The sequence below is a fragment of the Haemaphysalis longicornis genome, unplaced genomic scaffold, assembly GCF_048455015.1.
Source record: "Haemaphysalis longicornis isolate Haplotype H1 unplaced genomic scaffold, Haemaphysalis longicornis Haplotype H1 scaffold_3, whole genome shotgun sequence".
Lineage (NCBI taxonomy): Eukaryota > Metazoa > Arthropoda > Arachnida > Ixodida > Ixodidae > Haemaphysalis > Haemaphysalis longicornis.
In genome coordinates, this window is record NW_027526335.1 from 37,211,488 (window position 1) to 37,233,858 (window position 22,371).

At 49.0% G+C, this 22,371-nt stretch overlaps 1 protein-coding gene across 1 annotated transcript in view; it reads left to right on the forward strand.

Moving 5' to 3' along the window:
- The first annotated feature begins 5,781 nt into the window (after positions 1 to 5,781).
- LOC144174321 (WD repeat-containing protein 55) overlaps positions 5,782 to 22,371 on the forward strand; it is a 32,094-nt gene continuing 15,504 nt past the window's right edge. The window contains exons 1-4 of the mRNA XM_077702957.1: positions 5,782 to 5,860; positions 8,404 to 8,689; positions 8,755 to 8,827; positions 13,584 to 13,690. Of these exons, the coding sequence (XP_077559083.1) occupies positions 8,409 to 8,689; positions 8,755 to 8,827; positions 13,584 to 13,690 (461 nt within the window). The 5' untranslated portion in view covers positions 5,782 to 5,860; positions 8,404 to 8,408. The remainder of the gene's footprint in view (positions 5,861 to 8,403; positions 8,690 to 8,754; positions 8,828 to 13,583; positions 13,691 to 22,371) is intronic.

Below are 22,371 nucleotides of genomic sequence, written 5' to 3' on the forward strand. Positions count from 1 at the left end.
TAATATCGTGCTAATCAGACTGCCCCAACGCCTTGCGGCTCTTCCAATCACCAAGCATGGCCTCTATGCCGACGATGTGACATTCTGGACGGGCACAGGCTCATGGTGGGACATGGAAGTTCGTCTTCAAGAAGCGGCCGATGTGGTCACTGAGTACGCAAAATACTGCGGACCTTCTTGCGCCCCGCGCATGTAGGAACTCCTCGTGGCCCAACCAGGGAGACCCAAGAGGTACCCACCCCCACAGGTCGAAATACGCCTCGAGGGCCACACAATTCGAGCCACACCTCAAATCAAGTTCCTTGGAATGGTCTTCCAGCAATATAAACGAAACTCCACCCTCATAACGCGCCTAAAACACACTCCGGACCAGGTGTCCCATATGCGGCGCAGGATCATCACGAAGAGGCGCGGCTTTGGGGAGCATGCGACGCTATGTCTCGTGCAGGACGAAGAGAGCGTGAATACAATCATCCGAAGATCATACAAGCGCCAATGGTGCCTCCCCCAAACACATGCACCTCGCTCCACCTTCAACTCGGCATCCATAAATACGTCGTCTGAACTAGTTGAAGGGCATCTGTCACAATACCAATGACTCTCTTTCACCAATTGCTGGCCGCCGCGTGTCCTCTCAGAATTGGGAATTAATACACTGGGCTACAACGACCCACTGCAAGAGTCCCTCCTCCGACTTACTCAGGAACACACTCAAGTCCGACTCTTACCGCGCAACAATGCACCCTGAACAGTGGACGGCGTAAGGCTCGCCTGAACTATGCCTGACCCGACGCACCCTTCTCCACCCCACCGACACATCTACTGAGCAGGCACACCACTGCCGTGCCTTGCAAACGAATACATTTTCCCACGTACCCTAAAAGGGTCTGCCCCTACTCCGCTCAAATTACCTCCCCTTGCTGCCCCTTCCGTGGCACGGACGTGTTCCACGGGGTTGGTTGATGCCCCTCCAAGCCTCTCCTTCAACCGAATCCATACAACTCTTCCGAGCTCTGGAGGCGTGCGCTGTCCAGCTCATGCCTGTCCGACCATTCCTCCACTGGTGGAGCGGGCTGTACCGGCTGGCAAAGCGTACGGGGTCCTGGACTGAGCACTCCACCCCCTGAAGATGCCATACAAATTTGGTAAAAAATAAAGATGTTTACCCCCATCCTGTTCTTGCAAGCCTTCTACCGCTCCCCCCTCTAAATGCGCATCCACAAATCCGCCCCTGATGGCGACTAACTCGTGAACATCGGTGTATGGCTTTGCAAACCGTGAATAAAAAATTTCGTCGAAGCCCGGGCGTCCAGCATGCGGTTTTCACCGCAATAGAGAGTTTCAGCACTCTGTATGCTCCGTTGTTGCACGTGCGTACCGTCTTGACAGGGACCCGTCTGGGCACTTGCGCATCGTCGCGGTAGGGTGGATTAGTTTCGCGGGCCAGCCCTCGCCATGCCCGTGCATTCTTCACGGTGGGGTGCGCCTCCTCGCCCTTCCCTCGCGCGCAGGCGCAGTCGGGTCCCGGTCAACACGTCTGTTCCGTTGTGTTGACCGGGACCCGTCTGGGCTCTTGCGCATTCGTTTCGGTAGGAGCCGGGGGTTAGTTCTGCAGCCGACCCTCGCCATGGCCGCGCATTCGTTACGGTGGGGTCGCCCTCCTCGCCATGCCAGCTTGTGCAATTACACAGCTGGGCCTTTCGGTATGAGCCTTCGGCCTTTCCAGCACACCCCAGCCCTTCTGGGTTGAATTAAAGAATTGTTATTGTTATTGGAGAGTTTTAGCTGACCGTTTTTCACGGTCCGCTCCGCTCCGATTGCAAGCGGGAGCGCCATTGCGCATGCGTGGCGCGCTTGGCCGTGAACGCATTGGCTCCGGTTGCGCTGACCGTGCCGCCGATACGGGAGCGGACCGTCGCAAACGGTCAGCTAAAACTCTCTATTGTTACAAGTACAGTAAACTAGAATACTTCTGCAGTACGTATACGCCTCGAGCGCAGCCTGTAGGGGCGCCACTGAAATCCCTCTAGCGGCCCGTTTCGAAAGCTGTCGCGGGAGTTTCCCGCCGGCTCACCACTGTCGCCGTTGCTTTTGCGCCGCGTTCGCGACTGATATTTTCCGTTTGTATGCGTTGGAGATACATATTTATGTGGATCAGTCACTCTTTTCGCAAATGTGGCAGATTTACGAGAGTGTAAATTTGTTTGACGCGATTTTAGACCGGTACATTCGGTCTGTACAAGCACCAGGTGTGCATCACAGGTCGGCGTCGCGAAACCGGGATATGCATATGGAGATGATTGCGATTACACTGCCCTGAAATTTACTAACAGTGTCTCCGTAAGCATACTTTCCTCAAATGGTCATGCTATGGCTGTACACTGCGATGTAAATCAATTTTGTGCGCTTATATAGCATAACAGAGCACTCATACCTGACAGCACGCCAGTTATGCTTGCCAATATTATACCTCAGATATTGATCTGGACATAAATTTCACGAACATTCTACGAAATAAGTACGATGGATATTCTGAAATTATACCCGGGATCAGCCCACGACAATAAAATTAATGCTGGGACGTCTTGTCGTGAGCTGGGCGCCCGTAAACATTCATATATGCTACATACTTCCTCCGCGAGCAGCGTGGAGAAGGGCTTCTAGAGAAATGCGAGTCCGCGACTAAACGTTTCTTCGAAGGATATTCATATGACTCAGGGTGCCTGAAGAATCTAGCGCAACCGGAAATCAGAGGGCCTCATCAGATATCCCACACTTCTAGCGCGAACTTGTATACCTCACAAAAATGCGTCCGCCGAGTGATCAGCTGCTCGTTGAAGTGTAAAAACTACAGTAAGGTGGACGTGTAGCTTGTGTGTGTGTGATTACTAAAACGTTTATTCCTTGATTCCGCTCCGCATCGGTACACAATAGTTAAGCGTCCTCCTCCCCCCCCCCCCCCCCCCGCCTTCCCCATGTCTCACGAAATAGCAGTGCATTTCGCACACTAGCAAGTTTAAACGAACGACTTTAGCATTTCAGAAGCACCACTGAGTTTTTTCCTTTCCGTGCGAGATATTCTGCTCCTTTCGGACTTGCAGACAATTTATTTTCCCGTGGTATAATTAACTTTTCTTCGTTCTTGCTAAAAGGCATGCCAGAGCGCTCACCTTTCACGACGCACAGCCTTGGAAGATACTTAACATTTTAGCGTGGCTTATACACTTATAAAAGGCACAAGTTATTATCAGGTATTGGGTAATCACATCCCCGAAATATATTTTTCTACGACGTATATATTGGAAACGAGGCCGCAATAAAATTCACTTGAGCCGCATGTATTCGGAGGTGACAGCGGTGGTATGCTGCAACCGCCGTCGACGCCCGTAACAGCGGCCAAGACGAGCACAGAACCGCGTTCCCGGATAGCTATTGTTGGAGTTTGAGCAGCCTACCAAGACGCCGCGGCTTTTGAAGTGCCCTAAGCGTTCTATTTACTTACAGACGTCACCATAACAAGTTTTTTAAAGAGTGGAAGGGAAAAAAGAAGCGAAAGAGAAGCAAAACACTGCATGAGTCCCTATCAGCCGCACAGCGCCACTCCCGTCAACGCCGCGGAGAAGCGGCGGCAGGCGGCGCAGCGATCGCAAAGCTCGAGGCGTATACAAGCTGTCCTTGGTGTGGAGAGGCCCTAGCATACGACTTGTGGCCGAAACAGGCGTCCCGAATATTGCTTTTGGAGTAGAACGGAAATCTGAGCTAGTTGGATCTGATTCATGTTTGAAGCGCGGACAGACCGCAGACGAAACACGAGAAGAGGAGAAGCGCTCGTCTTGTCCTCCTCTTCTCGTGTTTTGGGGAGGAAAGTTTGACATCCACCTAAATGCAGCCATACGGCTACAAAGGAAAGCTGTACAGCTTTCTCAGAAACTTCGCAGTTGAAGAAAAATTCGTCCTGGTCCAGGATTCGAACCCGGGACCACTGCTTAAAGGGACAGACAACCGATTTTTGTCGCGTATATGTTCTCTAGCTCATATGAAAGCCAGTGTTTTATTAGCCCGGTAACCACAAGCAATTTTTAAACAAACTGGCGGAAATAATTTTAATTTGGCAGCAAACTTCCTGAAATCGGAAGGGTGGCGGTTCGTAGTGTCGAAACTTGACACTACCATATGCGTCCCTGTCACGTGACCTCCAAACCTAGCAGCTGCTGTAACCGCTGAAACGTTTATTTACGTATTGAAAACATTTTAATACAAGTATTTGTACAAGCTTAAATAGTATATGTATTTCTAAACATTACTTTGTGAAAATTCTAAAGACACGCCGCCCGCCGCCGCTAGGTTGCTCTCAGTGTGTCTAACTGAGCCACCATGCCCAGAATCAACGGCAGCGTTCAGTAAACAGACCCAGCGAAGGAGCTGTGACGAATCTGTCTGAGTCAGGGGCGCCTGTTATGCCAAAATATTTGATTTCAGTCTCCAAATATGCCAACGGTAGCCTAAAAAAAAAAAAAAAAACGTCCGTCGCGCCCAGGGAGAATCGAACTTCCCGCCTCCACAACGTGAAGCCAGATTCTACCTATCGTCTATCCCAACAGATGGCGCATTCGTGCAAAATAGATCCTTGCATTTAAAAAATACATAAAGAAACAGGAAAGCCTTAGATTCAAACTTTTTTAGCTGGGAACAAGTTTTTAAATATCGTTTTTTATTTCGCATACAGACAAAAGTCTGTTGCCGAGCTACTCTATGTCATGGTTGCCAGCATTAGTTTTGGGAGGGACACATACGGTTCGTAGATCAAACAATTCGATTTAAAAAGTTCTAGAGCGTTATCAGCAAAACCGTTTCTCGTCAAGGTGCTTTAAGTGATGCCCTTTCATTTGGGATAGAGAATATATACTCGACAAAAATCGGTTGTCTGTCCCTTTAACCGGAGCAGTCGCTCTACCAACTGAGCTATAAGACTGAGGAGGCTAGTCGTTACGCGAAAGCGAATTGATCAACAACTCGAAGTGAAGGACAGGTTGATCAATTCGCTTTCGCGCTACTAACGACTAGCCTCCTGGTTAGCTCAGTTGGTAGAGCGACTGCTCCGGTTAAGCAGTGGTCCCGGGTTCGAATCCTGGACCAGGACGAATTTTTCTTCAACTGCGAAGTTTCTGAGAAAGCTGTATACCTTTCCTTTGTAGCCGTATGGCTGCATTTAGGTGGATGTCAAACTTTCCTTCACAGAAACCTACTCCACCTTGGGGATTTCCCCTAAATCTGGTCGATTAACACCTGTCCTTCACTTCGAGTTGTTGATCAATTCGCTTTCGCGCTACTAACGACTGGCCTCCTGGTTAGCTCAGTTGGTAGAGCGACTGCTCCGGTTAAGCAGTGGTCCCGGGTTCGAATCCTGGACCAGGACGAATTTTTCTTCAACTGCGAAGTTTCTGAGAAAGCTGTATAGCTTTCCTTTGTAGCCGTATGGCTGCATTTAGGTGGATGTCAAACTTTCCTTCACAGAAACCTACTCCACCTTGGGGATTTCCCCTAAATCTGGTCGATTCTCGTGTTTTGTCTGTCCGCGCTTCAAACATGAATGTATTGCCTTTGGCATTCAACAAAATGCAAGAGGCGATGGGGGATGGTATGGTGCAACCAGAGTCCTTCAATGAAACCGTACAAACGTCCGTTTACCGGTTTACCCGTTTACCGGCTTCTCATCGGCTTTCATCCGCACTGTTAGCCACTGTCAGCCACTGTTAGCGGATAAACAATCCAATACTATCCACAGAGTGCTGGCGCGTGGGAAGCATGGGAAGCATGGTCATTGGGTTCAAGTCGGCGGTATGACTTCTCAACATCGTAGGTAAGCTGTTCCTGAGTGGCATTTGCGGCTTTCCATCCACGTAGCTGCACAGATTATTAGCAGTGAAACGATGTACGCGTTTACCTTGGGTTAAATATTTTTGACCTGTGCGCGTATCCGTGTTTCAGAAACGTGCGTGTGTGTAATTGTACACCCGGCGGCAAAATAAAGCCGATGCACGCGAGCGCGTGGCAACATGCTTCGCCTCGATATCTGACATTGCTCTTCTAGTGTATGTGCTCGTGCGCGCCCAATCACGCTCGTTACCCTGCCCTTTCTTTCACTTCCAAGCACCAGAGCTGATTGCACTCAGCGTTTCGCTAGTCGCTTTCTTTGCCAACTTGCCTCGCTCTCACACATTTCGGCGGCGAACGCCGAGGGTGAAATGTGCGTTGCTCGCTATGCCCCGATCCAACAGATAACGTGACTTGCCCGTCTCAGTGGGGATCTTGGGCCACATGTATCTCATCGCGACTTGGACGGAAAATAGATTATTTGAGTAAAGTGTGATTACAAGTCCCCTTGCAGAAGTAGTAAAGCAGGTATTGACGCAAAACAAACGCGAGCAGAGGTAGGCATGGTCGTGGGTTTGACAAAAAGAGCAAAAGTAGTAACAGGGTGCAATACGCGTTGAATTGACTGACACAGACCAAAAGTTTCCCTATTAGACAGCGAAGCAAACGCTACAGCCCTTAAAACTACGACATTGAAGTCTCATTGCAATGCGTCCTTCACCAAAGCCAGGCAGATAGAGCAAAGGACGTTTCACTCTTGCAGACGTGTTTGGCATAAGAAGTTTCCCCTAGCGCCAAGCGCTCAATGCTATCAGCCTTTCCGCTTGAGGCGAAGGAAAAGACAGGGTAGTATACAGGGGTTGAGAATGCACAAGTACACATCGCCATCTCAACACCAGAAGTGCAATGTCAGATGGCACAGCCATGCAGCTTGCCACGTGCTCGCGTGCCCCGGCTTGTTTTGACTCCGGGTGTACATTTTGCTTCGCATTGTACACTCAGTTGACGCGCTTCCCCTGTGTCGTATTAAACATGCTAGTAGATAGTTCTTATTTCTGCGCAATGCGGCGCTGACAGGACTGATGCCAGTTGTTTCCATTGCTGTGTAGTTCATTCCTTGAAGTCAAGGGTGCGACGAAAACCTGTCTGGTTGGGATGCATAGTCAAAAGTAAGAGTCAATTACGCTGACCGCATCGCACGTGTCGATTGCCTATGTCATCCCTTGCGCCGACTGCCCGTATGTGTGCATTGGAGAGACTGGGGACATGAAAAAGCGCCTGCAGCAGCATCAAAACGATGTAAACAGGAAGCCCGTGCCATCAAGTTTCTTCTCCGAGAGTTGTGGTTACAGTGGTATCACGTCGCGTACGGTCGACTGGTTGGCTCTGCCTGCTTCACGGATTGGACGGCCAAGCTAAGGAAAACACGAGCGAGAAGGACCAGATGCAAGGAAGACAACCCAAGAATGGGCTGGGGTGTAAATTGGTTCATACCAAAGCACGGCCTGCGTCAACGGCCACCTCCTTCGCACGGGGCAAGTCTGGCAAAACATGCTGAAGCGCTTGAACCGCAAACTTGAGAAGCAAACTCACTACCAAGGCAGCAAAGTACGCCAACAAGTTAGCCAGAGAAGATGGGTCAGCTCTTGTGTGGAACAGTAAGCGCCTTCAAAACATAAAGGCTGCTTTGAAGCCTATTTTGATAAACATGGAGGCCCATTTTGATAAAGTGGCTTCTGTGAAACGGTGTTCAGTAAACAGCCCAGGCCCCCAACCAAGCCAACACCCCAGTGCCATTTGTGTGAGAAAATGTTCGTTCCCTCTTCTTTTCCATGGGGCTCCTTTTTATCCACCACTGCTGATAAAAATCTCGTGCATCCAGCTATCAGGATGTCTTTTTATTTAACCTTGCAGTGCACTTTAAGAGGCTGCATATTGATCTTAGGCAGGGCCCGGAATAAGCACCAAATATAATCCGGGAAGGGCATGCTGTGTGACAAGAGTTCCTGTGACTAACACTATCAGTAAGGACTGTGGATGCTCATTGTTGGACACCTAGAGCCTAAATTTGTCAGTCTGCACAGATTTTCAAGTTTATGCGGCTGTGCACCACGAGTGCAATGGACCTATCGGCTGCTCCGGATGGCTTGCTGCTATGTTTAACTGGCGCCCACCTTTATTGGTGCATCAAATTGCCATTGCTGGTACAAATATACCAACCCAGAGAAGTGGAAGTTCTTTACTGATGCAGAAGATGCCACAGGTGGGAAAGCTGGTGTCAACTTGCAAATTGTGAATGGTCGAGCAGTATTGGTGAACCCTAAAGAGTTGGTGGTCGTTGACGCCGCAAGTAGCATAAGAGGGTTCTCGCGAGTGAACTGGTCGACATGTGGCCGCCATCCATGGCTGTTGGTGAAAATAAAGGTTCCTTTTACTCCGGCCATGGTGGCCTCACTCGGTGTAAGCTCGTGTGCCACTTTGGCTAGTGCTACCATGGAGGAGCGACGGGTTGGCACGGTGTTTGCGCAGGCACCATGCCTGACGGCGTCCCGGACGACATCCGGCTGGAGACGCTGCCCACCGACGTCTGCTGCCACCCTTCCCGCGATGTGCTAGCCGTGGCCACTGTGGACGGCGATGCGCTGGTGCACTCATACGGCAGCGAGCGGCGGACGCTGCTGCACCCGGTGCACCACCAGTCGTCGTGCCGGAAGGTGCGCTTCTCGGCCGATGGCTCTCAGCTGCTGACGGCCGCCAAAGACCTGTGCTTGGTGGACCTGGCCACGGGGGCCCTGGTGCAGCGCCTGCCTCACAGGTGGGTGCTGCTGCTCTTCCGCTCCCCCTGGGCCTGACCAAGGGTGCCACTCTCCTGCTGCGCAGTGCACCTATCTACAGCCTCTGTGTCGTTGACAACCACCTGGTGGCTACTGGTGACGACGACGGGCGCCTCAAGGTAAGGCTTCACTGGAGCTTCATGTTGTGCCAGACCACCCTGGTTGCCTTGCCAATAGTGGAAAATTCGGCAGTGCACGTCTTTTTTTGAACAGCACCTTGAGCAGTGTGGGTGAGCTCCACAGGCTTCCTACCCCAGTGGTAGACACTGGGTGCTTTGCAACACCACAGACGTGTGGGTTGGACCTGCTCATGCATCCACTCACTGCGCATGGCCTAGTGATGTCCAAAGAAAAGGGCATTCTGGTTGCTGAGATGACACTGAGGTTGTTCTTGGACCTTCGTGGCCCCCTAGCTGAAACAGCTTGCAACTGAGGCCCCTGCTTCCTCAGGACTGTTGCACCCTGCCCTCTCTTCTTTATCCTATCATCATCTCTCCATGCCTGTCCGGTGTTTTCCTTTTTCAGGCAGCAAGGCATAACACTGTGTAGTCGCCTACCTTGGTTTTCCCTAGACAGGGTTGTCGCAGCGATGTATGGCTAGTGCAGGGATTTCATTCCCTGTAGGCCTCTGTCACCGCTGTTGAAGGAGTGCTCTGTCGAGGGAATGGGATAGTGAGCTCTGGCGAGGACCAACACCATCCACTGTACAGACCACCGGTGATGAGGTGGTGGCCGTCTGATGCGCAGCTTTCACTGACAAGAGCGGAAAGAATGAAACAGAGCACTGAATCAGAACAAAGAGGGGCCCATATTTTAACAGGCGAGAACTGTACAGGCATGAGAGTATGAACATTGACGAGAGGTAACAAGAAACTAGTACAAATGCGAGGGTTAAGGGGCTCTCATTTGTTAACATTCCTCTGGGACTTGCTACTTCATGATCCGCAGACTTAAAAACCGTCGTGCACCAATACGAAAAGCTTTCCAAATACATATCAGTGTTCACGATGACCTAGTTTGCTTATTTTAGAAATATGTCACTTCTGTACTGAAGCAAACAAACAAACAAAACTCTTGGTTGCTAGACAGCTTGCACCATCGAGGGAAAACTGGATAAACCTAAATGCATTTCTTGTTAATTTTTTACCTCTGTAAAGAAGTGGTATATTTGTAAAATAAGCAAACTGTGCCGCTAGGGACATTTATACTATAATTTGTAAAACCTTTCGTATCGATACACGATGCTTTTTAAGCCCGGCGGTCATGAATTAGTAAGTGCCATAGGAATGGGATCAGGTGAGTTTCCCAAACAAGGGGCGTTAACGACGGATATCACAAAGAGGAGTTGGGTAACTAAGCATAAAGTCGTCAACAGTTCGATGAATATGTCAGACATAAGAGTCCCACAATGTTCACTGACTGGGCCGGATGATGCACTGCTGTCTGAAGGCGATTTGCCTGCCTATAAAATGTTGCTTTGGTGTAGGCCCGGCCGTCTGATGTCAAGCACGGTGATCCATGACCTCGGAGCACGTTGGAGTCTTTCGAGATGCTGGTCGCCGATGACGATGCACACCCCGGACAGAGGTCGTTGCTACATCATGTCATTTGAACTTGCCTCTGCACGAATGCTGATTTTATAGCCGCGTTAATGCGGAGACAGAGAAACAACCCACAAAGTGTCCGCCACAGTCAGCTGCCTATTTTCCTTCTTTCCCCCTTCTCGAATCATCCACCACTCAACACTGGTAAAAGTGGGCTGGCTTCGAGAATACCATCCAAGTTTCGGGCAGAGTGGCACACATTTTATTTTGTTATTTACTGTGCGCGTGAACAGGCTGCGTCTCCCTCCTATTTGCGCCGCAGCTGAGCGATGACTCATAACACGCTCGGTTCAAGAACTTGCGGCCTCGAGACAGAAACGTGCAATGAATGGAACAGCTGTACAGCAACAATAAGATGCCTGCAATAATTTTAAGACTCTGTACAATTATTTTAGACACCGTACGCAGGAGTTTGCGATAGCCTCCATGGTTGGCGGTCTGCATGGCTGCCGAAAGCATACGTGCTGTATGGCAACTCAGATCCTTTCTCTATCAATTCTCACTGAAGAGGGGGTACATTGAGGCAACCTTCAGATTTTGTGCCAGAAAGAAGCTTAAAACGTGAGGCACTCCAAAAACAAGAATGTCGTAATGAGAGAAACATCACCTTTTCTGGCCTCCAAATGCTTCTCGAGTCTGATCGGGGCTGCCTACAAAACAAAAAAGTTGTCAAATGGTGACCTGCTCATCCAAGTCAAGGAGGACCAAGTGAATGCGCCGGAGTAAAAAAATGAATGAAAACAGGTGGCGTCCCTGTAAGTTTGAGTCCTCACCATTCTGCGAGGCCAAATTCTATTTATTCTGAGCTTATGAAGGCCTTTGTGGACAGAATTCAGTTAAAATAGAGCGAGTAGCCTCCTTTTGGGAAGGCAGGGCAGAGAGGTGCGTCGTTTCCACCTTGGCACGACGATGGTTCTTCCAGAAACCGTACAAGCTAGATACGTAAAAATACGAATTAGGCCGCACATCCCCCCCAACTCGTGCCAATGCTGCACGTGTCGCAAACTGGTCCATGGATCACAGAGCTGGAGGGCTAAGCCCTGAGATGGGTGCAAGACGTAGCCAAACAGACCGTGGTTGGAAAAGCGGTTCTGCACCTGCCCCCCTTTGCATCGACTGCAACCGCGACCATGCCACGTGCAGTGGGGAAGGAATGGTTGCTCTGGAAATGCCTCGAGGTGGCACTTCCAGAGCAACGCTTCCAGGCTGTATGTTTCGCGGCCAGCAGGAGGCTGAGAGAATGCCGCTCATCGAGTGTGAGCCTCGCCTCGTCCAGACGGCTCAGCCTGCAGCACCCCCATTCGGTTTGCATCCATTGCGGATTCTGCGGGATCCGGGCTGGGCCACAATAGAAGCACAGCAGACCTGTGCTGTAACGGAGTCCTTGGGAGGACAGGAGACTGGCAACTTCGTTGCAAGCGGGAATGGTCTGCCCCCTGCTGTATCCTGCGGTGGAACCATGAAACACTTGGTATAAAGCCAAGTTTTGAATGCAGCTATTTTTTAGATGCGACTGCATCTCATTCACTCGCCTTGTCTCTGCATCCGGCGTTGTCGTCGGCGTCCGCCCCTCCCCCATTCTCCTCGTCGCGCCAGCTGCGCTCTCCGCCGCTCACCCCCTCTCCTCTCCGATAGCGAACACTTTCTCGTGAGGGGCATTGGATTGGATTTGGATTGGATTGGATTAAAGTGGATTGTGTTGGATTGTGTTGCGTCATAGCCGCGGCAGGCGCACTGGCGCCGGCGCGTCCCCTCACCGTTATGCGCGCTATAAAACGCGGTACCTGCGCCGCTCCGCTCCATCGTTTCAGCGCCGTTCCTCCGCTGTCCAACGCTGCAACGTGAACCCCCTATGCGTCGCATCTACACAGGGGTTCCCGCGAGGGGAGGTGGTAGTTTTTTTTTCACGAGGAGGTAACACGACTACCTTGCTACTGGCAAGGCTTGTGTCAAAGTTTGGACCCCGCCGGGTGGACCCGCGCCTGCTAATTGCCACTTATTCCTCTAGCCGAACGAGCACCTCGGTGGGCGTTGCTTCATGAGGTGACACCAGGACCTACGGCATGAATCACACTGCTGTTATGACAAAGGCCTCTGAAAGCTGGTTCCCAGCTTGACAAGTGGTTGGATGATGGCAGCAGCTGTGTAGAAAAGCAATGACACGTCATACGACTGCTTTGGAGATGAAAGTATTGCTCCGTGAAAATTTGCGCAGGGAAACCTTTGCATCGTCACTCTCCAGACGTGCCTTGCATGCAGAGTGTGTGCGCGTGAACTTACAGGTTTGTGAATACACCCATCATTGCTGCAGCTCCAGCTTCTCCAGAGGAGGAATTTACTTTGAATAGTTCTCTTGCGGATGTAGCTGTATGCACAAGGTCTGTGTGGCAGCACAACTGGAGCAGGTAGTAGTCTCCTAATCGTCAGCCTGCTAAAGAACCAGTGTTTTTGCAGGAGATTGGCCAATGTCATGGAACTTTTGGACCTTGCCTCTTTACCCACATGGCTTTTTCACGTGACTGTTCTTCTTGCTGCTGGAGCCCACGTTTTTCATGTGGTGCCACTGCTGCACACATGCGTAGCCAAGTGTAGCCGCTTATGGCCTCGCCATGAATGTAGTGAGGGCTGTCTTTCGGCACACTGGAGACACCTGTACGATAGAGTGTTATACTAATATATACTAGACAGAAATCTGATGCTGCAATCGCGGGCCGCCATGGACGGTGCCATTGCCACTAGCGACGTTCCTCGCCTACTTGGCTCAGCTAGTTATATGGCTTCTTTTTTTGTCTCGAAACCAAAATCAAAAAAAAAAAAAAAGGTAACATGAATTTCTTGTTCATCGTGCATAAAGCTTCTAAATAGTTTCTGACTAATAAATCTTTCTAGAGCTTCAACTTTATAATAACAAAGCAAATTTGATTACTGCAGTAATATTGTTGCCTTTCTGCAGCCAGAGGCAACTTTCCAGCCTGTTCATGAGCCATGCCAAGGACAAGTGGAACGTGCCTGCCCGGTACATGATGGAATGCTCGCTGAAGTGCAGCTCCCCTAGACAGTGGCGCCAGATTTGCCTTTGGTATATATCAGTGTGAAACTCTAAGACCTGTACATCATTTTCAAACACAGTGCTGTCTTGCGATATTTGACACAAGTGTGCAAAATTTCCGGTCAGCCTGCTGGTTTCTGCCTACTGTGAGCTTCCAGGCGGCACGCCACTCTTGATGGCCCTGGGAGAAAGGCGGCCAAGAATACTCTTGCACCTATGCAGGTATGGGACCCCAGACACAACCGGGCAGTGCTGGAGTGCCAGGAGAGCGACGACTTCCTGAGCGACCTGGCAGTGGCCGGCAGCCCAAGAACTTTGTTGGCCACAAGGTGGGTGGATAAACGGGCTGTCCGCATTCAAAGGAGCAGGGAAACAGCCGTAGTATCTGCACTCTGCTCTGGAGGGGACGTAGTGTGCTCACTATCCGTTTTCAGGACTACTTGTCTGTTCACACGAGAAGCAAATGGGCTGCGCTGTCCAGTGTTGGGGAGGGGCTGTAGCCCTTGGTGGCACCTCCACAAAACTGCATAGACAGGAAACAAAGCAGACGATACAGGCTTCCTGACATGGGCGAAGGCGTGCCCCGTATTTTTTAAGGCCAATATTTGAATATATTTTATTCCAGGGTGCGCTTTTAAACAGTATATGTTGATTTGAAACCATTACTCCAGCTGTACACATCTCCCGCAAAGATCTTGCTGATGTTTTTACAGCATTTTGTCCAAAACAAAATGCCTTATTGCCTAAGTTTTCACCACCCTTCTACAAAAACAGCCGCACTTAGCCATTCTTACGATGACTATGTGAGTGCATACAATTGGTTAATCGGGGACTTACTAAAAAAGAAACAGAGGATCCAAGAATCCAGCACTGCAAATAGTGTACGCATTCGAATTAAATTTCAGTTTGATAGGGAACTACATTTGCGTCTGTGTACTATACTCGGGAAACACCTTAAGGGGGGACGTGGCTTTCAAAATCAACTTTTTTATTTCTTTGTGGATTTTGATGAAAATTGGCACAGCAACTGGAAATGCTTCTGTGATAACACCATAAAAATTTGAAGTTAATATTTTGATAACTTTTTTATGTATGAAATTTTCTTTCTGTTCCGCTTGTACCGAGCTTGAGCGGCTTATAAAACACGATAGAAAACTTATTCGAAGTGCTTTGCATTCTCAAATGAATGGACGAGGTCGTGACAGTTTTAGAATTTTTTTTTTACAGCACAATGTTTTTTAGTTTTCATTTTTTTAGAGGTTAATGTGCAACAGGCATGTCAACTGTGAACGATTATTTGAATAAAAAAATCACAAAAAACAAATCTGGAAAACTAAAAGTGTCATGACCTGAACAGTTCATTAAGGAATGTAATGCAAGAAACGGAATCAAAATAGACCCAGCAGTCACGAAGAAATCCCTGGGACAAGCGACACAGGTGGCAAAAAAAAACTGTTTTGAGAAAACTGCTTCCGAAGTTGCAACATAGGTTTCAAATATCAAAAGTCGTCACGGTTGTAGCCTTTCATGTCCTTTTGAACATGGGGCTTCTGGAAGGCCTTGCCTTGAAATTGGAGTGCCTTTTCAGCCTTTCTCTTTCCAGAAAACATCATTTTCAGCTCCTCCGTGAAGAGTACATACCCCCCTTTGCAAACCAAACGGAGGGGAGATGGGTTTCAATGGGCTTTCAATGCAAAGTAGGTTAGTTGGTTGGCTGTATCGCACTGGACAACCTCCTTTTGCAGTGTTGTCACCATGGCAACAAGTTAAGCATTTTTTTAACTTAAATTTGAACATTTTTGGCTTTTTTTTCATGTTTTATCTTGCCTGGCACAACAACTTAGTACTCATAGTGCAGGTGTTCATTGCCAAAAGTTTGCATACCACAAGGTTGAAAATGAGCTACTTTGAAGCTTGGTAGAGTATTCTGCATAACTCCCAACTTCAATGCAAGAGCATATTTTTTTTACTACTTTTGACAATCAAGGCATCCAATATTTCTCGCAGCACAGCCAGTATGCCCTGAGCAATGGTATCAATAATTTCCCTAAAAAAATCACTGTTAAATGCTGCCACAGTAACGTACATTTTTAACGCAGAGAGCATATTTTATTCCTATATTACTAACTCAAACCTGTTTGCATGAAAATTACAAGTGCATGGGAAACATTGCGCAAGAAAGGCGATATGGCTCGCGCGCATCGCAGCGCACGCTTACCGCGACATATCGAGCTTTGATTATACCTGATATGGCTGGTCAGGTCGCTTTTAAGATTAAAACTAACGTCGCAGGCATTAATTACAACTACTGGCGTTCAATCGTAACCGGTTGCCCAGTCATGTGATGCTCCAATGCGCGTCGGCTATGCCGTGCGCGCCGCAGCGTTTGACGCGTCGACCGTTTCTTTCTCAAGGCTAGCGAGCCCACAGTCAAAACACAGCACTAAGCGTGGAAACATCGCAAATCCGACTAAAAGTTCACTTCACGAACCGCTATCGCAAGCGCGCACACCGCGTCACCCTCCGGGGTCTGGCGACGGTAGAGTCACGCGCACCACGAAGCGTTCGATGACCTCCGCCTTTCGAGCCACACAACTTCCCGTAATCTGGCTCGTTATCTCTGGCATTCCCATCGCGATAACGTCCGTGTTGAATACCACAGATTGAACAGAAACTCGGCCGAGCGAAGCGGCGAAAATGAACTCAATCCGCTCGCTACGCAGCTCAGGCGGCCGCCATCTTGCGTTGCGCCCGCGACATCCAATCAGGAGGGTCGTCGTTCTGCGCCCCGACCGGAGGACCAATAGCGCTTCAGCATTTATTTCTAGCTTCGTTTGTGCGTCGTTTCTTTTCTGCCGTTTGTGCGTTTGTGAATGAACGAAGATAAAAGAGACGAGCGGAACCGGAAAAACGATCGCTCGGCCGATCTAACCATATCAAAATGGCCGCGCCCGGTGGCACCGTTGCGGAGATAGAGCGCTCCGAAAATTGCCGTTTTTTCGCCCTTTTGCGCTGATAGTTTGTCACCGCGCCTGACAAAAGTATTTTTTTATGCCACTTTGCGACGCTTTTCAGCGTAAAAACTTTGCAGACGCACAGAATAGGAAACATAGAAGCCGAATATGCGGGTTTCAAAAAAACGATGTTTTGGTCATTTTTCCGAAGTTGAAAGCCGCGTCCCCCCTTAAGACCAGCAGCGAAAGTTGCCACTGCGCCTCATCACCGCAGCCGGATGTTACTCTGCGTGGCGCAAGTAGTGCATTACGGGGAATATTTTGAACATGGCACGAGCCGTTTTAGGGATTTTGTGGACTTAGTATGCTTATAAACTACTGCAGCGATGGCGAACAAACTACGTGAGGAAAGGCAGACGATATCACACATTCATAGCAATCTCCTTTCAAAACGTGCGTGCCAGTTGACATCTGGGTCCGTTGTTGCGTGCGGGACTCTGAGGGGGGGAGCCCTCCCCAAGGCCGAACAGAAGAGAGTGTTTAGCCCGTCGGCTGGGTGGCCGGTCGTAAAACAGGAACACGTGTGCGCTCCGGCGGAATCGGGGGGGGACGGCAGGTCGCGGCTTCAGAGGAGAGCGAAGGCCGGCTTCTCGGAACCGCGGGGCCAGGGCAGTGCCAGCGACTCGGGACCGCCGGAGCAGAGAGCAACGGAACAGTCGTCTTTGGGCAGCGGCAGAGAACGGCTGTCCACAGAACGCTCGTCCGAACGACAAAAGGCCTGGGGCCTCCTTCGTTAGGATGTAGCCCGGAATAAACGTCCTTTCATAGTCACCGGTCCGCAGTCTGGCCTACCTCGCAACACCGTCTATTAGGTGGAGTGATACCGTACATGAGCTATTGCCGTTCCTAACTTGTTCCCGAGTATAGGTTTTGATTGATTGTGGGGTTTAACACGCCGACGCTACACAAACGATGAGGCGCGCCGTAGTGGAGGGCTCCGGATTAATTTTGACCACCTGGGGATCTTTAATGCGCGCCGAAATCTTGAACAGACGGGCGTTTTTACTCAGAAAAAGCTGCTGCCGCGGCTGGAAATCGAACCCGTGTCCTCGTGCTCAGCAGCACAACGGCTTAGCCACGAAGCCACCGCGGCGGGTGTGTACTACGTTAACCAAATGGTCTAAAATGTGCTCTTTTTTTTTTCGATTATTCCCTCCCTTCCTTCATGTCCCTTTCCTTCCCCAACAGGGCATTCATGCCCCCTCTGATAATAAAGGCATTCCTCCTCCTCCTCTAACCATAACCATGGTTTCACACAGTAGCGGTTAAACTTGGCTGAGTTTAAAAAAATGTCATCAGAGGCTTTCACACACTGTATACGCATGAAACTGACCATATACACGCGAAAAGAAGCTTCCAACTTCGCTCATTGCGCTCAGCTGGGGGAGCCTGCAAATGTGGCGTTCCGGATTCCTCTCTGCCTGCTCTCTCTCCGCGTGCTGTTGTTCAGTAGAGGGAAATTAAAAGAGCCTTTCACATCTTAGTATTTGCTGACCATTGATTCCCTACAGTCAAGTAAGCATGGCCGCCGTTATATAATGGGGTTGCAACGTAGTGGTGTCTAGGTGCACAACAAGGGCAGAAGTTGCAGCATTAGGTGGCTTGTGTTTGTGCACTACGTACTCAATATGTGTTCATCCGGTTCTCCGTTTCCTTGCCAAATTTCTCCGAGTGACTATTTGTTGGAATGTGGGTTTGGTGCTTCTATTGGTGATCTGGCTCGCTGTTGTGTCCATGCCGTCGTGTGAACAGCTAAAACTTGGGTTTGTTGAGTGGAGCAGGCGTCATGTCCTCAGATTGGCTGGTAACTTACTGGCAAGCACCACGATTTATGTTTGCCCCCGTGAGTATGCAGTACCCCCCAGACTGCTGCTGTCTCCCCTAACACAAGATATTTTCACTCTACATCTGCTTGTTCTCCGTATGTTTGCGTGGTTGGACTTGCATCGACATCCCTGTGTCCCATCGGGAATGCATTGTCTTAATGTTTGGGACTTTTCAATGGCGCTGTGACGTTTGGCTGATGACCATCTCGAACTTGATGAGTGAATGATCGTCATACAGGTTGTTGTGAGACAGCATAAAGCAACCGAAGGGAACATGGGTACATATTCCGGACATTCACATTTGTCGTCACGTTTTTTGTCCGTCTCTTCTTTGTTCTGTTGCTAAATATGGGAGACTAGGCGCTTGACGAATAATTGCATACTTCTGTAAACGTTTGCACATGAACAAGTCTGTGCTAACATGAAACTGTCCGCTCACCGTTACCCTTTTCTTCCTAAATTTAATATCAATGTTTTTCCTGATTATGATTTAATGCATTTCAAAACAGTCCAAGTCTGTGCTAGGAATAAGCACGGTTAATTTTTACTCTGTGTCCTGAATGCACAACTTTATTATGTAAAATACACTCGCTTTCTTCGATCCATACAAATCCACTTCTTTTTGACATTCGTATAACACATAAGTGGCGACCTGTGTAGGACAATCTCCTGGAACCAGTAGGGAGCATCTTTGGAAGCCACTTTGAGTGTGTATGGTGAGTGGCGCCACCTTTTGGGGCTTTGCAACACCACATGCCCGAGCACGTGTGGGTGGGACACATGCGCCTTGCCATGTCCAAGGAAAAGGGCATCCTGGTATTTGAGTTTACGCTGAGTCTGGCCCTTGCAGCCTCTCGGCTAAAATGACATGCAGCTTTGACCCTTGCTTCTTGTTAGTGGCCCCCCAGTACTGACGCACCCGGGGAAACTTGCCCTTTTTGCTCCCACTTGCTTATCCTGTTGCCTGCTCTTCTCCTGGGTCTTCCTAGGCATAGTTGAGTGGTCATGTATGGCTAGTCCACAGATGCGTGCTGCCAGGTAGGGCTCCTTGGTGGATGGCTGGCATGGTCGCTGAACGTGCTGTGTATCAACCTCCAACCAATTTTCTGCCCAATCGACAGGAGGGCACATGATGATGACGGTTTAATGGCCGCCCCTTTGTAACGCCTACACCACGGAGCCAGAATAAGATAGGAGGGGAAACAAGGCTTCCTTGCGCGGCCAGATGTCACAAGCACTCGTCATAGGTTAAGCTAGCGGCATTTGTCGCAGGTGAAGAAACTGTGCAGCTACCACGATCAGCATTGCACTGCACAGCCACGGAACGAATCCGCCTTTTTCATTGCGCTGTGGTGGCCTCTGGTGGCGCCGCCGAGAAGCGATATGGCAGGGGTGCAAGTGGGCTACCACTGCAGCGGAAGGGGATTCAGGGCTGCGTTGCTGGTGTTTGTCTGTTTTACGTGAATTGTATTGCCAACGTAAAGCTGCAAAAAGAATAACTATGCTGGAAGACGTACGTTTTCAACGTGGAAACATCCTAACAAGCGTGCGACGCTCGTTTCTTTTTGTAGCATTTCTGCAAGTGTCAGTACCGGAGGGTGGCTATCTGAGGCTGTGGAAGCGATGTTCTCATAGCATTTTTTTTTTCTAGTGCTTAAAAGAGATGGGAGGGGGACATGGGTATTTGTAAGACAGCAGCATAAACGTGGGCCCTTAATGTGGCCTTTATACAAATCATTGCTTGAAGCTGGTATGGGGATATCAGCGACGCAAAATATTATGCGTGGCTTCAGATTTGTTCAGTTCCGCCGTTCTTTTTCTTTCTTATCAAAACGAGCATAAATGCATGTACAGATTACTTTTGCAAGCGTTTTGACCGAAGAAAGCGAAGTCCAAATCAACCTAAGTCCCGATGTATCCCAGAAAATTGATTTTTGGGGTGCATTTTTATTCGTAAGCACACTTGTTCATCGTAGTCGCACGGTTACGTTTTCTTCTTTTGAATACTGTCAGTTTGAAAAGTTAGTAGTGGTTCATTCCTTTTAAACAGCGGCAATATCACGGGCGAAAAAAGTGGTGCACGGAACTACATTTCTACTGAAATCGCAAGCTCCTCGTCATTTGGCTGAATACATTTCCCAGCAGTGGAGGGCTGTAGGCAGATTACAGCGAGAAAAAATACATCACTTTCCGCAAGAATGTCAGGACAAAAAAAAAGAAAGAGATCCCCAAGAGGATTCGTACCACCATTTTCGAGCAGGCCGGTGTTTCTGACGCTCTAGACCACTCGGCCACGGCGCAGCAAGCGACCGTTCTGGAATGCCACGGACACAAAGCTGAGGTTTAGCTAATATTTTTGCACCTCTCTAATACAGTTTTTTTTATAGTATTGCTGGCGCTGAAACTCATCATCATTCTTTGAATAGCACTTGTCCACTAAGCGTCTCTTACTCTACGTCACTTATTATGCCAGGAAATACGATAGGGAATTTTAGCTCGGAAGCAAATAGCGAGTCCACTTGTCAAAAAAAAAAAAAATGCTCGTCGTACTTCTGTTTCGCGCTTTACGACAGAAACATTGGTTGATTTTGATTCTCCGTTTCCTAGATGAAGTTGAGTAACCCTTCTCTTGACTTAACATGCCTTACATTTTCTACAAGCGTGCCAGACGTGTACGCATATGGATCTTCGGTTAAGCGAAGTCAGCGAAGCGTCGCTAGCCATGACATACGGATCCCATACATTGTGTATCGCAAATTTTCTTCATTGATCTTACGAAGTTTATTACGCTCTACGAACTAACAAAATAGAGGCACATTTGTCGAGGCTCGCATCTAATTGGGTCTACTGGCTGCCTTGGTCAATGAGCCTGTCATACTACGGCAACTACTTAAACTACTTAACGGCAACTTAACTACTCGCATGCACCTCGATGGTAAGACCAAAACTTGAATACGCATGCTCAGTCTGGGACCCGCACAAGCAAAAAAACATTCGGGCTCTTGAAATGATACAGCGCAAGGCTGTTCGATTTATCTACTCGAAGTATCGCATGACTGACTCTCCCACTAATCTGATGAAAGAACATGGCATCCAAACACCTCAAGCACGTCGTAAAATAGAGAGACTAAATTTTCTTCACCACCTCAAGACCAACAAACTTGGAATTAACCCTGACCAGTATATTCAACCATTGACAGCTCGACTTACACGGCATCGACACAGCGTATCACTAACCCCCTACAGTGCCAGGACAAACGTGTTCAAATTTTTAGGGATGGGCGAATATTCGGTATTGTCGAATATTCGATCGAATAGCTCTCTATTCGTTATTCGCTTCGATCCGAATGCAGGTATTCGATATTTTCGAATTATTCGATGCTCCCGAATAGGCAGCTAAAAGCCAAGCTTTTCGGTCAAGCTTTCCGAGAGTTACCCCAGGCTTGGCTGAAGACCCACCGACGCGGACATTTCTATTATCAGTGCCGGCACTGCCGAGTTGCTGCTTTGCCTAGAGGTTCGACGAAGCTCTCGGCCGCCAGCACACTTTAGGTTAAAAAAAAAAAGGCGGCACTGAAACGACACCGCTCCGAACATAGCGGTACCAAGCCAGCAGACTTGTACAGGCCGCCATTTTGAATAGGCATGCCGCCATTTTGAATAGGCTCGCACAGCGCGGCAGTACGCCGCACTATGGTCCCTAGAAATATGTGCTATTCTAGGGACCATAGCCCATGGAGCCATAGCCGCACAAAGCAAGCCTATTCAAAATGGCGGCCAGCCACTTGCGCTTTGCTTGGCTACGGCCGAGGATACTAGTGGCTACAATACTTCTTTTTTTTAGCGGAGCTTCTAGGCGGCGCCTAAACTTGTGAATGAGCAGCCGGCGGAAACTGCTGCACCTAGAGCACGTGGCGCAACAGGCATTTCTTCATGAAAACTTGTGAATACAGCAAAGGAAAGCTGTGTGTAAGATTTTGCAATAAATGTTCAACTGGTAATAGTTTTACACAATGCTGTGCCTACGTGAGTTCTAATTATTAGAAAAAAATTGTGTACATTAGTCAGGTCACAAGTTGCTCATTTGTCTTTGTGATTTGCAATGTGTACTATTCGAACTATTCGATTCGAAATTATTCGACCAAATCACTATTCGCTTCGAATTCGCTT